The sequence below is a fragment of the Staurois parvus genome, unplaced genomic scaffold (genome assembly GCF_062004578.1).
Source record: "Staurois parvus isolate SC_StPar_1 unplaced genomic scaffold, SC_StPar_1.0 ptg000248l, whole genome shotgun sequence".
Classification (NCBI taxonomy): Eukaryota; Metazoa; Chordata; class Amphibia; order Anura; family Ranidae; genus Staurois; species Staurois parvus.
Window position 1 is genome coordinate 180,129 of NW_028318044.1, and position 12,385 is coordinate 192,513.

The 12,385-nt window shown below is 46.3% G+C and overlaps 1 protein-coding gene and 1 pseudogene across 2 annotated transcripts in view; one reads left to right on the top strand and one right to left on the bottom strand.

Moving 5' to 3' along the window:
- PLCB1 (phospholipase C beta 1) overlaps positions 1–12,385 on the bottom strand; it is an 815,168-nt gene that overhangs the window by 178,284 nt on the left and 624,499 nt on the right. For both annotated transcript variants that reach the window (XM_089680621.1, XM_089680620.1), the window contains exon 6: positions 2,272–2,325. In XM_089680621.1, coding sequence (XP_089536747.1) covers positions 2,272–2,325 — 54 coding nt within the window. The remainder of the gene's footprint in view (positions 1–2,271; positions 2,326–12,385) is intronic.
- Positions 10,243–10,358, top strand: LOC149459795 (U2 spliceosomal RNA; annotated as a pseudogene).

Sequence of the window (12,385 nt, forward strand, 5' to 3'; positions counted from 1 at the left end):
TTGCTGTTCCGTGTCTCCCATCTCCCCTCGATTCAAGCAGTCTCTCAAACAGATTCTACTCTTTTCTAGATCTTAGGGGTTTTGGGAGATTCCTAATAAAGTGATTCAATTGGTGATATCTCCATTCATCTATCTTAGTGAAAACTTCTCCACCCTCCTTTTCCAAATCCTTAACCTCCTCGGCGGTCTGATTATTTCTGATTTTTTGTGCTGAAAGCGGTACATTTTTTTGCATGGAAATATGTAGTTTTTTAATTGTAGGCCTGTAATTTTTAGGAATAACTCAATGAAATCTGTCCGAACAAGAGTCTAGTAAACATCCCGGGTATGATAAAACTTGAAACACAAAATCATAAATTATAATTTAATAAATAATCATAAAAAATAATAATATAATAATAATACATTTAATTCAATAATAAAATCAAACCAAAAACACTGAAATTTGAAATACAGAGGCAAATTCGCACATCGCTGAGCAAAGTCGCAGAATCGTTTTCAGTGTCTGATGAGGAATTTCCCCCACGAATCATTATCACTCAATTCTGCAAGTGGTTCTGATTTACTATCGCTGTTCTCTAGCCGGTCTAAAACCGCTTTTGACGTAAAGGGACGCTTTTTGGACGCCATGGACGTTTCTCAGTTTCCAGCCAGGACACAGGAAATGATAGCTGCTTAATGTCCTCAGTTGCTAGGATGCAGATGGCTATTGTTGTCTAGTGTCCTCCATTGCCAGGATGCAAGTGGCGCTTGAACTCCAGTAAAGTTTGGTCCATGTGCAGGCCCTCCATTTTTTGGGGGGATCTGGACACAACACAAGTTTACTGATCTTTACATAGCCTGTGCATTACACCATCATGATAGATTCCTGTCAATGACAATGGTGATATGATGACATCAACATGACAGATGCCCGTCAATGACAAAAAGCAGACTGTAGAATAATCCATGTAGTAATTGAAGGTCTAGGTGCAGCTTCCAGTCCTGTAGACCTGCTAACTCTGCTACTGCTTTGGGTGATGAGATCACCAAAGCCCCAGAAAGGGCACCTAGAGCGGCAAGTGCTACCATGTCTTGCATATCAACAGCCTACAGATAAACCCAATTATGTCATTACCAGGAAAAGCGAGTTGCACACCCATAATGTCACCAATTCCAGTAAGTTTATTTAGCCATTCAGCAAGTTCCCACATGAAGGCCATCCTTCCCGGATGCATTTCACCTTTGTAGGCTTTGTCCTAGAGATGGAACAGTTGAGAAACTCTATGACTTAGCCCATGAGGGTTAAATGCATCAGTCACAGGTGGCCTTCAGGTGGAACTGGATGCGTGGATCGTATGGTCAAATAAACGTACTGAAACTGGTAGCGTTACTGGCCTGCGACTTTCCTTTCCTGATAGTAACTTCACATGGAGCATGGACGGGCTTCTGAGACCAGCACTCGTTAAATGGGAGATTGTTGCAGCTTGGAGCGGTGGACCTCCAGAGCTTGCTATGGGGGTGCTCATGCAGGCTAACTCCCGAGCCGGCTCTGTGTGTCCATTGACACACAGAGCGTGTCTTGGTCCTGCCTCCTGATCCCTCGTCAGTGGCTGTGATTGACCACTGCTCTCTCTGAGCCAAAGGGGACAGAGAACCAAGAGAGCCTCTGCACTCCTTCACATCACTGGATCAAGATTTGGCTCAGGTAAGAATAAGGTGGGGGAACTTCATACGGAAGGTTTTTACCTTAAAGCAGAGCTCCACCAAAAAGGGGGAGGTTACACTTTAAGCCTTTGTCCCCCACTCCCCATTAAGGATTGGCACCTTTGGAGATTGGGGGGGGGAGAGCGTGTACCCGAATTTGACAGGTACCCGCAGGGGCGGACTGACCATTTGGAAACTCGGGCACTGCCCGAGGGCCCGGGGTCAGTAGGGGGCCCCATGAGATGCCCCTGGTACCTTTTTTCATTGGCTTTTTTGAGTTTGGGCAAGGACACAGGGGCCTCATGATCCCCTATTGCCTGGGGGCCCCATGAGTTGTCAGTCCGCCCCTGCTCCAGAGTATCCTGTGAACAGGGGCGGACTGACCATTTGGAAACTCGGGCACTGCCCGAGGGCCCGGGGTCAGTAGGAGGCCCCATGAGATGCCCCTGGTACTTTTTTCATAGGCTTTTTTGAGTTTGGGCAAGGACCCAGGGGCCCCATGATCCCCTATTGCCCGGGGGCCCCATGAGTTATCAGTTGTGAATGATGATGGAACTGCTATACGAATGCCGTGGTACAACTTACTTTTTCACAGGAATCTTTCCCTCTTGGTTGACTTGAAGTTTCAGCTTGGTGTATCTGAAACAAAAAGAAATTGAAATGTTTTCTTTAGTAAGAGAAGACAATGAGTTGCTTTGACACAGACATTAGACTTCATTGTCACAACCAATACACTTTCATTATTTATTACAGATACATGCGTAGTACCATCAATTTACAAATATATTGTACATTCACATCAGTCCCTAAGCCTCCAGGGGCGTGCTTTACAAACATGGATGCCACAGGACCTTGTCCTAGCACTGAATAAATGCATGAGGTTCTCCAGCATCCAAGGAGTAGATGCTGCATTGCAAACCCCATTATTTAGTGCCATTTACAAAGAACTAAAATTATGCATCTGTTATAATTGCACTGTGATTAAAAATCATATATTTTTTTATTTCCTACATATTTTATAATGTGGAACTCTAAAAACAAACACAAAAAAAAATAAAAATGTAACAAAAAAAATGACATATAAATGGTAAAAAAAAAAATCCAAAAATTACATATTAAGCATTAATATGGGTTTTTAAACTGCTAAAGTTACTTTTCTGAGTGCCATTCATGAAGGCACTAAAATGACTAAGTTTTTTACTTTCCTGTAATTTTTGATGATTTGTGATAAAAATAAAAAGTTAAACAGAGGTATTTTTAACTTTCTGTTATAAAACATGTCCAATTAAAAAACAAATCTAACTTCTTCATAAATTTAGGCCAAAATGTATTCTTCTACACGTCTTTGGTAAAAAAAAAAAAAAAAAAATCCCAATATGTGTAAATTGATTGGTTTGTGCAAAAGTTATAGCACCCACAAACTATGGTATATAAACTGGAATTTATGCAGCTATGACGCTATACTGGTAATGGCGGTGATCAGCGACTTATAGTGGGATTGTGATAGTGTGGCTGGTAATCTGGTGCTAGCTGACACTAACTGACACTGACATCAATAGTGACACTAATACAATTTATTTATCACAGGTACTTACATAGTACTGTCAATTTACACAGTGCTTTACATATACAGTTGCAAGAAAAAGTATGTGAACCCCTTGGGATTACGTGGAGTTTTGCATGAATTGGGCATAAAATGTGCTCTGAACGTCATCTAAGTCACAACAATAGAAGAACACAGTCTGCTGAACATAATACTACACAAACATTAGATGTTACCATGGTTTAATTGCACATAATATGAAAACATTCACAGTGCAGGGAGGAAAAAGTATGTGAACCTTTGGACTTAATAACTGGTTGACCCTCCTTTGGCAGCAATAACCTCAACCAAACGTTTCCTGTAGTTGCAGATCAGACCTGCACAACGATCTGGAGTCATTTTGGACCACTCCTCTTCACAAAACTGTTTCAGTGTAGCAATATTCTTGGGATGCCTGGTGTGAATCGCTCTCTTAAGGTCATGCCACAGCATTTCAATCGGGTTGAGGTCAGGTGTCAGGAAAGGACTTGCCAATAATGGTAAGACTCACCTGCCTTGTAGGCTGCAGTACCAGGGCTGGCCAGCGGGTGCTCTCAGCAATCAGAGACTCACCCCTGCAGTCAGCCAAACACCTGAAGCTGATTGCAGGGGTTGTATTTAAGGAATGGCCAGACTCACAGTCAGGGCCTTGGTGTGTGTTTTCCATGGGCCCCTGTATCTTGTATCCCGTGTTCCTGTTCCTGTTTCTGCCTGACTTGTTGCCGACCCTGCCTGATCCTGACCTCTGCTGACTTCTCCTTTTTGATCCCTGGCTTGTGACCCTGACCATTCTCTGCCTGACCCTCTGCACTGCGCTGCCCGTGAGTTACTGAACCCAGCTTGTGACCCCCGACCACTCTCCCGCCTGTTCCTGGTACTCTGTTTGCCCGTTTGCTACTGACCCGGCCTGCCTGACGACTCTTGCATTGTATGTATTGTTATCTTTAGGAGGTTTGTTTGCACTGTGTTTATGTTTAGTTTTGCACTGCGTTTTGTATTGTTAGTCTTAATAAATCATACTGTTTATACCATATCTGAAGCCTGGGTTTCCCTGTGTCAGTCCACACACCTCTGGTCATACCCGGAGCCCTGACATCAGGACTCTGACTGGGCCACTCCAGAAGGCGTATTCTGTGCTGTTGCAGCCATTGTTTTGTTGAATTACTTGTATGCTTTGGGTCATTGTCCTGTTGCATCACCCATCCTCTGCGGAGCTTCAGTTGGCGGACAGATGGTCGTACGTTTTCCTGCAAAATGTCTTGATAAACTCTGGAATTCATTTTCCCATCAATGACAACAATCCGTCCAGGCCCTGAGGCAGCAAAGCAGCCCCAAACCATGATGCTCCCTCCGCCATGTTTCACAGTGGGTATGAGGTTTTGATGTTGGTGTGCTGTGCCTTTTTTTCTCCACACATAGTGTTGTGTGTTCTTCCCAAACAACTCAATCTTGGTTTCATCTGTCCACAGTATATTTTGCCAGTAGTCCTGTAGTGTCCTGTAGCAACAACAGAAAAAAAGAGAGACCGCACCAGCTTAGTGCATTATCCACAAGATATTTACTAGAAATCAAAAATCAAACTACTTACAAGCATAGAAGTAAACACACTCATCAAGCCACACTTCCGTGGCCAAATAGAAGTCTTCAAACCACAGGAGGGCCACTCCGGGGTCCCTGAAGTCTGATTCATTTCAAAGGAACATCCTTCTTCCTCAGAGCCTCTAAGGAAGAAGGATATTCCTTCGAAACGCGACAGGCTTTTGGAACCCCAGTGTGGCCCCCTGTGCTTTGGAGACTGTTCTATTTGGACAAGGAAGTGTGGCTTGATGAGTGTGTTTACTTCTATGCTTGTGAGTAGTTTTATTTCTTATTTTTATTAAATAGCTTGTGGATAATGCACTAGGCTGGTGCTCCCTCTCTTTTTTCTGTTATTTTTCTGTTGTTTTGTTTTAGATGGACTTGACTAACGAATTAAATGTGACATTTTGCTGGACAGCTTGGTCTGTTAAAGGAAGTTGAAAAAAATAACAAAATTGTTGGCTAGGTTGCCAGGTGAAAAATACGGAAAAAGCCTAAAAGAGTGCATTATATTACATTTTTGGTTTTGGGTTTAGATACACTTTTTGTTTAATAACATGCATTAGAAGCAGGGGCGGACTGACAACTTATGGGGCCCCCAAGCAATAGGGGATCATGGGGCCCCGTGTCCTCGCCCACACTCAAACCACACCCAAAAAGCCTATGAAAGGTACCAGGGGCATCTCACGGGGCCCCCATTGACCCCGGGCCCTCGGGTGGTGCCCGGGTACCTGAGTGGTCAGTCCGCCCCTGATTAGAAGGTATTAAAGCGGAGCTCCACCCAAAAGGGGAAGTTCCGCTTTAAGGACTGCTCCCCCGCTCCCCATTAAGGATTGGCACATTTGTGGAGCAGGGGGGGAGTGGATACCCAAATTTGACAGGTACCCGCTCCCACTTCTGGTCCGATCACCTAGGCCAGTGGTCGGCAAGCCGCGGCTCGCGAGCCACATGCGGCTCTTTACAAACTTTAATGCGGCTCTTCTGTGTGCCGGGCGCCCGCTCCCCTCCCTCCTCTCGGGCAGCCGCCCCAAAAGTCAGGACTCTGCAGCTAGCCCAGCAATGGGCACACTACGGAGCATGGCAAACATTGGCTGTCAGGATGTAGGCGGGGCAGCGTGACGAACTCCTCTCCTCTCACAGTCCGCCCTGAAGACTGGAACGGCGCGGGAACACGGCGAGAGGAACGCGCGGAGCAAAGGTAAGTGAATTGACACAATATGGGAAAAGAATTACTATAGGGGGGATGAATTACTATAGGGGGGATGAATTACTATAGGGGGGATGAATTACTATATGGGGGATGAATTACTATATGGGGAATTAATTACTATGGGGGATGAATTACTATATGGGGGATGAATTACTATATGGGGGATGAATTACTATGGGGGATGAATTACTATGGGGGATGAATTACTATATGGGGGATGAATTACTATGGGGGATGAATTACTATATGGGGGATGAATTACTATGGGGGATGAATTACTATATGGGGGATTAATTACTATGGGGGATGAATTACTCTGGGGGATGAATTACTATATGGGGGATTAATTACTATGGGGGATTAATTACTATAGGGGGGATGAATTACTATATGGGGGATGAATTACTATGGGGGATGAATTACTATATGGGGGATGAATTACTATGGGGGATGAATTACTATGGGGGATGAATTACTATATGGGGGATGAATTACTATATGGGGGATGAATTACTATGGGGGATGAATTACTATATGGGGGATGAATTACTATGGGGGATGAATTACTATATGGGGGATGAATTACTATATGGGGGATGAATTACTATATGGGGGATGAATTACTATATGGGGGATGAATTACTATATGGGGGATGAATTACTATGGGGGATGAATTACTATATGGGGGATGAATTACTATATGGGGGATGAATTACTATATGGGGGATGAATTACTATGGGGGATGAATTACTATATGGGGGATGAATTACTATATGGGGGAAGAATTACTATATGGGGGATGAATTACTATATGGGGGATGAATTACTATATGGGGGATGAATTACTATGGGGGATGAATTACTATATGGGGGATGAATTACTATATGGGGGAAGAATTACTATATGGGGGATGAATTACTATATGGGGGATGAATTACTATGGGGGATGAATTACTATGTGGGGGATGAATTACTATATGGGGGATGAATTACTATGGGGGATGAATTACTATATGGGGGATGAATTACTATGGGGGATGAATTACTATATGGGGGATGTATTTTCAGTTTTAAAAATGTTGCTCTCAAAATAAATTTCAATCGTGGTTTTGGCGAGATTTGGCTCAGTTGAAAAAAAAGGTTGCCCACCACTGGCCTAGGCGATCGGAAGTGGAAGGTGTCCTTCCCCCCTCCCTCCCTGTAGTCTTTTGGGACACATGACAGGTCCCAGAATACTACAGGACCATTCACGAAGCACAGCGCTACTCGCGCATGCACAGTGCGTACCCGGCTGTGAAGCCACAAGCAGTCACAGCCGGGTGCCCACACTGAAGATGCCGGCCTCCTGGAATACAGGACGGCCGGTGAAACGAGCTGCAGGGGACACAACACGGGACCGAGGGACAGCTAAGTGGCTGTTTTTTAAAAGTCAGCAGCTACAGTTTTTGATAGGTTGAGTGGAACTTCGCTTTACACTGTTTATATTTTTTGGTGTATTATTATTATTATTATTATACAGGATTTATATAGCGCCAACAGTTTGCTCAGCGCTTTACAATATAAAGGGAGACAATACAGCAACAATACAGTTCAATACAAGAGGGTTAGGAGGGCCCTGATCCTTGGAGCTTACAATCTAGGAGGGAGGGGCTAGTGGTATAAAAGGTAGTAACTGTGGGGGATGGACTGGTTGGAAGAGTAGAAGATTCCATTATTAGCTGAGAGCAGGATAGTCTTCCCTGAAGAGATAGGTTTTAAGATATCACCTAAAAGTGAGCAGAGTAGGCGATAGTCTGATAAATTGCGGGTAGAGAGTTCCAGAGGATGGGGGAAGCTCTGGAGAAGTCCTGGAGACGAGCATGGGAGGAGGAGAGTAGGAGGTCTTGCGAGGAGCAGAGAGTACGGTTTGGGTGACATTTAGAGACAAGATCGGTGATGTAATTAGGGGCGGAGTTATAAATGGCTTTATATGTTATTGTTAGTGTTTTGAATTTTATCCGTTGGGCAATGGGAAGCCAGTGGAGGGATTGGCAGAGAGGGGTGGAGGACACTGAGTGGAGGTCAGTGGAGGGATTGGCAGAGAGGGATGGAGGACACTGAGTGGAGGTCAGTGGAGGGATTGGCAGAGAGGGGTGGAGGACACTGACTGGAGGTCAGTGGAGGGATTGGCAGAGAGGGATGGAGGACGCTGAGTGTAGGTCAGTGGAGGGATTGGCAGAGAGAGGTGGAGGACACTGAGTGGAGGTCAGTAGAGGGATTGGCAGGGAGGGGTGGAGGTCAGTGGAGGGATTGGCAGAGAGGGGTGGAGGACACTGAGTGGAGGTCAGTGGAGGGATTGGCAGATAGAGGTGGAGGACACTGAGTGGAGGTCAGTGGAGGGATTGGCAGAGAGGGGTGGAGGACACTGAGTGGAGGTCGGTGGAGGGATTGGCAGAGAGGGGTGGAGGACACTGAGTGGAGGTCAGTGGAGGGATTGGCAGAGAGGGGTGGAGGACACTGAGTGGAGGTCAGTGGAGGGATTGGCAGATAGAGGTGGAGGACACTGAGTGGAGGTCAGTGGAGGGATTGGCAGAGAGGGGTGGAGGACACTGAGTGGAGGTCAGTGGAGGGATTGGCAGAGAGGGGTGGAGGACACAGAGTGGAGGCCAGTGGAGGGATTGGCAGAGAGGGGTGGAGGACACTGAGTGGAGGCCAGTGGAGGGATTGGCAGAGAGGGGTGGCAGATACAGAACGGTTAGTAAGGTGGATGAGTCTGACAGCAGCATTCATGATAGACTGAAGAGGGGATAGCCTGCGATGAGGTCGGCCAATGAGGAGGGAGTTACAATAGTCAAGGCGAGAGATAACAAGGGAGTGAATAAGTTGCTTAGTGATTTGAAAATATAAAAATACCATTGCCATGCATGGTAGCCGATATCAGTGCACATTTCCTGTGAATAAAACTTAGCACCAGGAGAATGGTCCGTACACAAAAGACCGCTCTTCCTGACAAGGCACAAATTGCTGATCATGACTATGAGTAGACAAGGTGAGAGCGGAACATTCAGGGGTGAGCATCCTCGGGGACGAGCATCTCCGGCAGATGACTGTCTGTGTAATTATAGTAGGCATCTCTGCCGTAGATTGCAGGGCTGGTGATGGGACAGGCTCTCTCTTCGTGTTTAATCACTTCTTGATGTATAGTTTGTGGCTTCAGAATCCCAATCCCCTCCTACATCCTCTGCACATCTACACATTCTGGCATCGATTCAGCTGATATTGGCACGTAAAAGAACGCCGAATAAAATGCAAATATTTACATCCATCTTGTATATAATGTGACTGGGAATATGAACCGCGATCAGGTTTCGCGGCAGAAGCATGTGTAAACAGTGCCGAAAGGGATCCCTTTGAACTTATTCTTGGTTTGCTACATTGTTTCCATTTTGATTAGAGTCATTTATCATAGCCTTCAAGGCCACTAAACACAGATTACAAATCCATTTATGTAAAGAGATTTGACAAATACGTTCAGGAATCTATTAGTAAAATGAAATATTACATTTGAGCGAGCTTGGGGCCACAGGCTGACCACCGTGTAGATCTCACTTTCAGCATTTCCGACATTTACCTTCGGCGCATAGCTGGCAGGCAAATAAAATTAGCATTTTCTGAATGACCTCATGGTCTCATGCACACTGGGTATTTAGCCTGGATGAACAGGATCCCAGTATTTTTCTGGGTGGGAGGTACAGGTGAACCAGCAGCCTGGAAAACTCTATAAGAGGCTGAAAGCTGCTGCGGCTGAACAGGGCTGGACTCAACTATGGGTGGGACAACTAACCCTACACATGGGGGTACCCACATGGGTGGCGTGCTGTCCAATGCCCGGGACCATGTGAAAGTCAACATTATGGCAGCACCCCAGCTTAGAGATGATCCATACAATGTGTAGTAATTATTTACACAGAGTCCTTCTGTAAGAGTACTGTCCCGCATCACTGCACAGCTTACTTGTTGAAGCTGCATTTCAAAAGGGACACTACGGGACCTGAGCCCTCTCCAGCAGTCCAACACACCTCTGCCACCTCACTCCCAGTGACAGAATGAGGTCCTGCCGTGCACCCAGCACAGACCTCATGCGTGTGCTCACTTAACTCCTTCTGCTCTCTCATACATTGCACCTAAGCTATGAGTCTCCATAATCGCTTCTCGGCCTTTTGGCTAAGATCAAGTGTAGTATCTGTTCTTATCAGTGTCCAGTGGGGGTGCTCCCGACCATTCTAGCTTTGCGGGGATGGTTGTTGTATAGTACCCTCACTGGTATGATGGGGGTCCGGAAGGCTAGTACCGGAGGGACAGAAACCAGGGAGCGCCATGATTCGTTCTGGGGCCTTGGGAGTAATTCCTCTGGGAAGACTGGAAAGACCCAGTACCTCCTGATCTGAACATGCTACCTTGGTCTGGCCAGGGGCTGGGGAGGCAAAAAGTCCGCAAACTCAGTGCCCCCTGAGGAGACGCGCTCAGGGGTGTCACTAGTAACACTTGGGTGTGGGACCCCACGGTGTGAAGATGACACTTGGCCACTGTTTTTACACCTCTTTTTGCACAGCGCCCTAAGGACCAGGCCTTTTGGCTAAGTCCAGGGCAATTTTTGCTACGGGCCTCAGGGCCTGGTCTGTGCACATTTCGGCACGGTACCATTTTTATTATTTTCTTACTTTTCTTATTTATTTATTTATTATCACTCCCACGTTTGTCACTTTTTCTTTGCCTTATGTGTGTGTTTTCACGGATGGAGGGTGTGGGTCCTCGGGCCTACCCTGAAGTCTAGGGGGAGGATGTGTGGCCATACGGTTCCTTCCTCCCCTGATCCCTAGAGGACTCTTCTTCGGGAGAGTCCCCTTGCCTAGTACTGAATGTCCGGCTTCGGCTTGGCATAGGGAACGGTGGTCCACCAGGCCTTTTGGCCAGGAGGACCAAGTGGGAACCTAGTCCCCGTCAGGAGCTTCGTGCCCCGGGGGATCAGGGACAGCGGTCCAAGCCCCTTTAGGGGTAGGACACAGCACACCCCTAAGTGCATGTTTTTCGTGTGGTGTTTTGCACTTGCACTTTTTTGCAGACACTTACGGGTTTTTTTCGATATAGTTGCACGTTTGCGGACTTAAAAAAAAAAAAAAAATGAGTCTCCATAACGCAGGATCGGTCCCCTTACCTTCAGGGAACAAACTGATGGGATAAAGCCAGATCACTGACCCCCTCCCTACTAGAGGACCGTCATGCCAGATACCATGGCGGCGTTGCTCCTTGCACTAGTCCTGGTTGCCCATAGCAATTGCATTCCTTCTTCACTTGTCTTCACGAGTTAACCCTTTTGTAACGGCCTTGCTTCATATCCCACATGTGATTTCCTGGACCTATTCTTTCATATACCAGAGATTATCATGCACCCCTTTGAATGACTTCAGACCAGGCTTAGAACAGTTCAGGGGTGGACTGACCATTTGGAAACTCGTGCACTGCCCGAGGGCCCGGGGTCAGTAGAGGGCCCCATGAGATACCCCTGGTACCTTTTTCATAGGCTTTTTTGAGTTTGGGCAAGGACACAGGGGCCCCATGATCCCCTATTGCCCGGGAGCCCCATGAGTTGTCAGTCCGCCCCTGGAACAGTTTGACAACTTTTCCTGTAACTTCTCATAGCAGAAAAGATAACGAACATAACAAAGTCCAGACTCTAAACTGACTAAGCAAGGTGGCTGCCCAGGCATACCTTTACAGGTGTTAGTTCATAGCTGGCGATCTCCAGTGACGTGTTGTGTCCAACAGAACACAAGCATCTCTTGCTGATTACATGTTGGTTCTTTGGCTCCCGAATTCCATGTACTAATGTGTTCCCTTGTTCTAAAGCTCCCGATGGACTCCAAAGGCCCCCTGAACCGGACCTTCCTCCTATTTATATATCACACTGGGTGGAAGGCCAGCCCAAGACAAAACGTCAGGGTACTGAGGAACTAAAACTTAACCCTTCCCCAGCTTGGGTGAGCTGACTACCTTGCTACTGCAATACACTGTAACCTGCCTACATACCCATAAGGTCTTTCTGGGTTATCATAAAGTGTTGTTATTGATGTAGGTTTTCTGTTTTTTGGGCACCCCAGAGGATCTCCATGGTTTCCTTGACTTGTGGCATACTGTAACAAAAACGAAAACTAAAGCTCCACATCACTGCTAAGAGTTCCAAATACAACTTTATTTCAATTGTAGCACCCCTCAGGTTTAGCTAGGGGAAGCTAGACAGGTTTTTAGGCAGAGGCCGAACAGCAGCCTGGGATGAGTCAGCCTGGGTG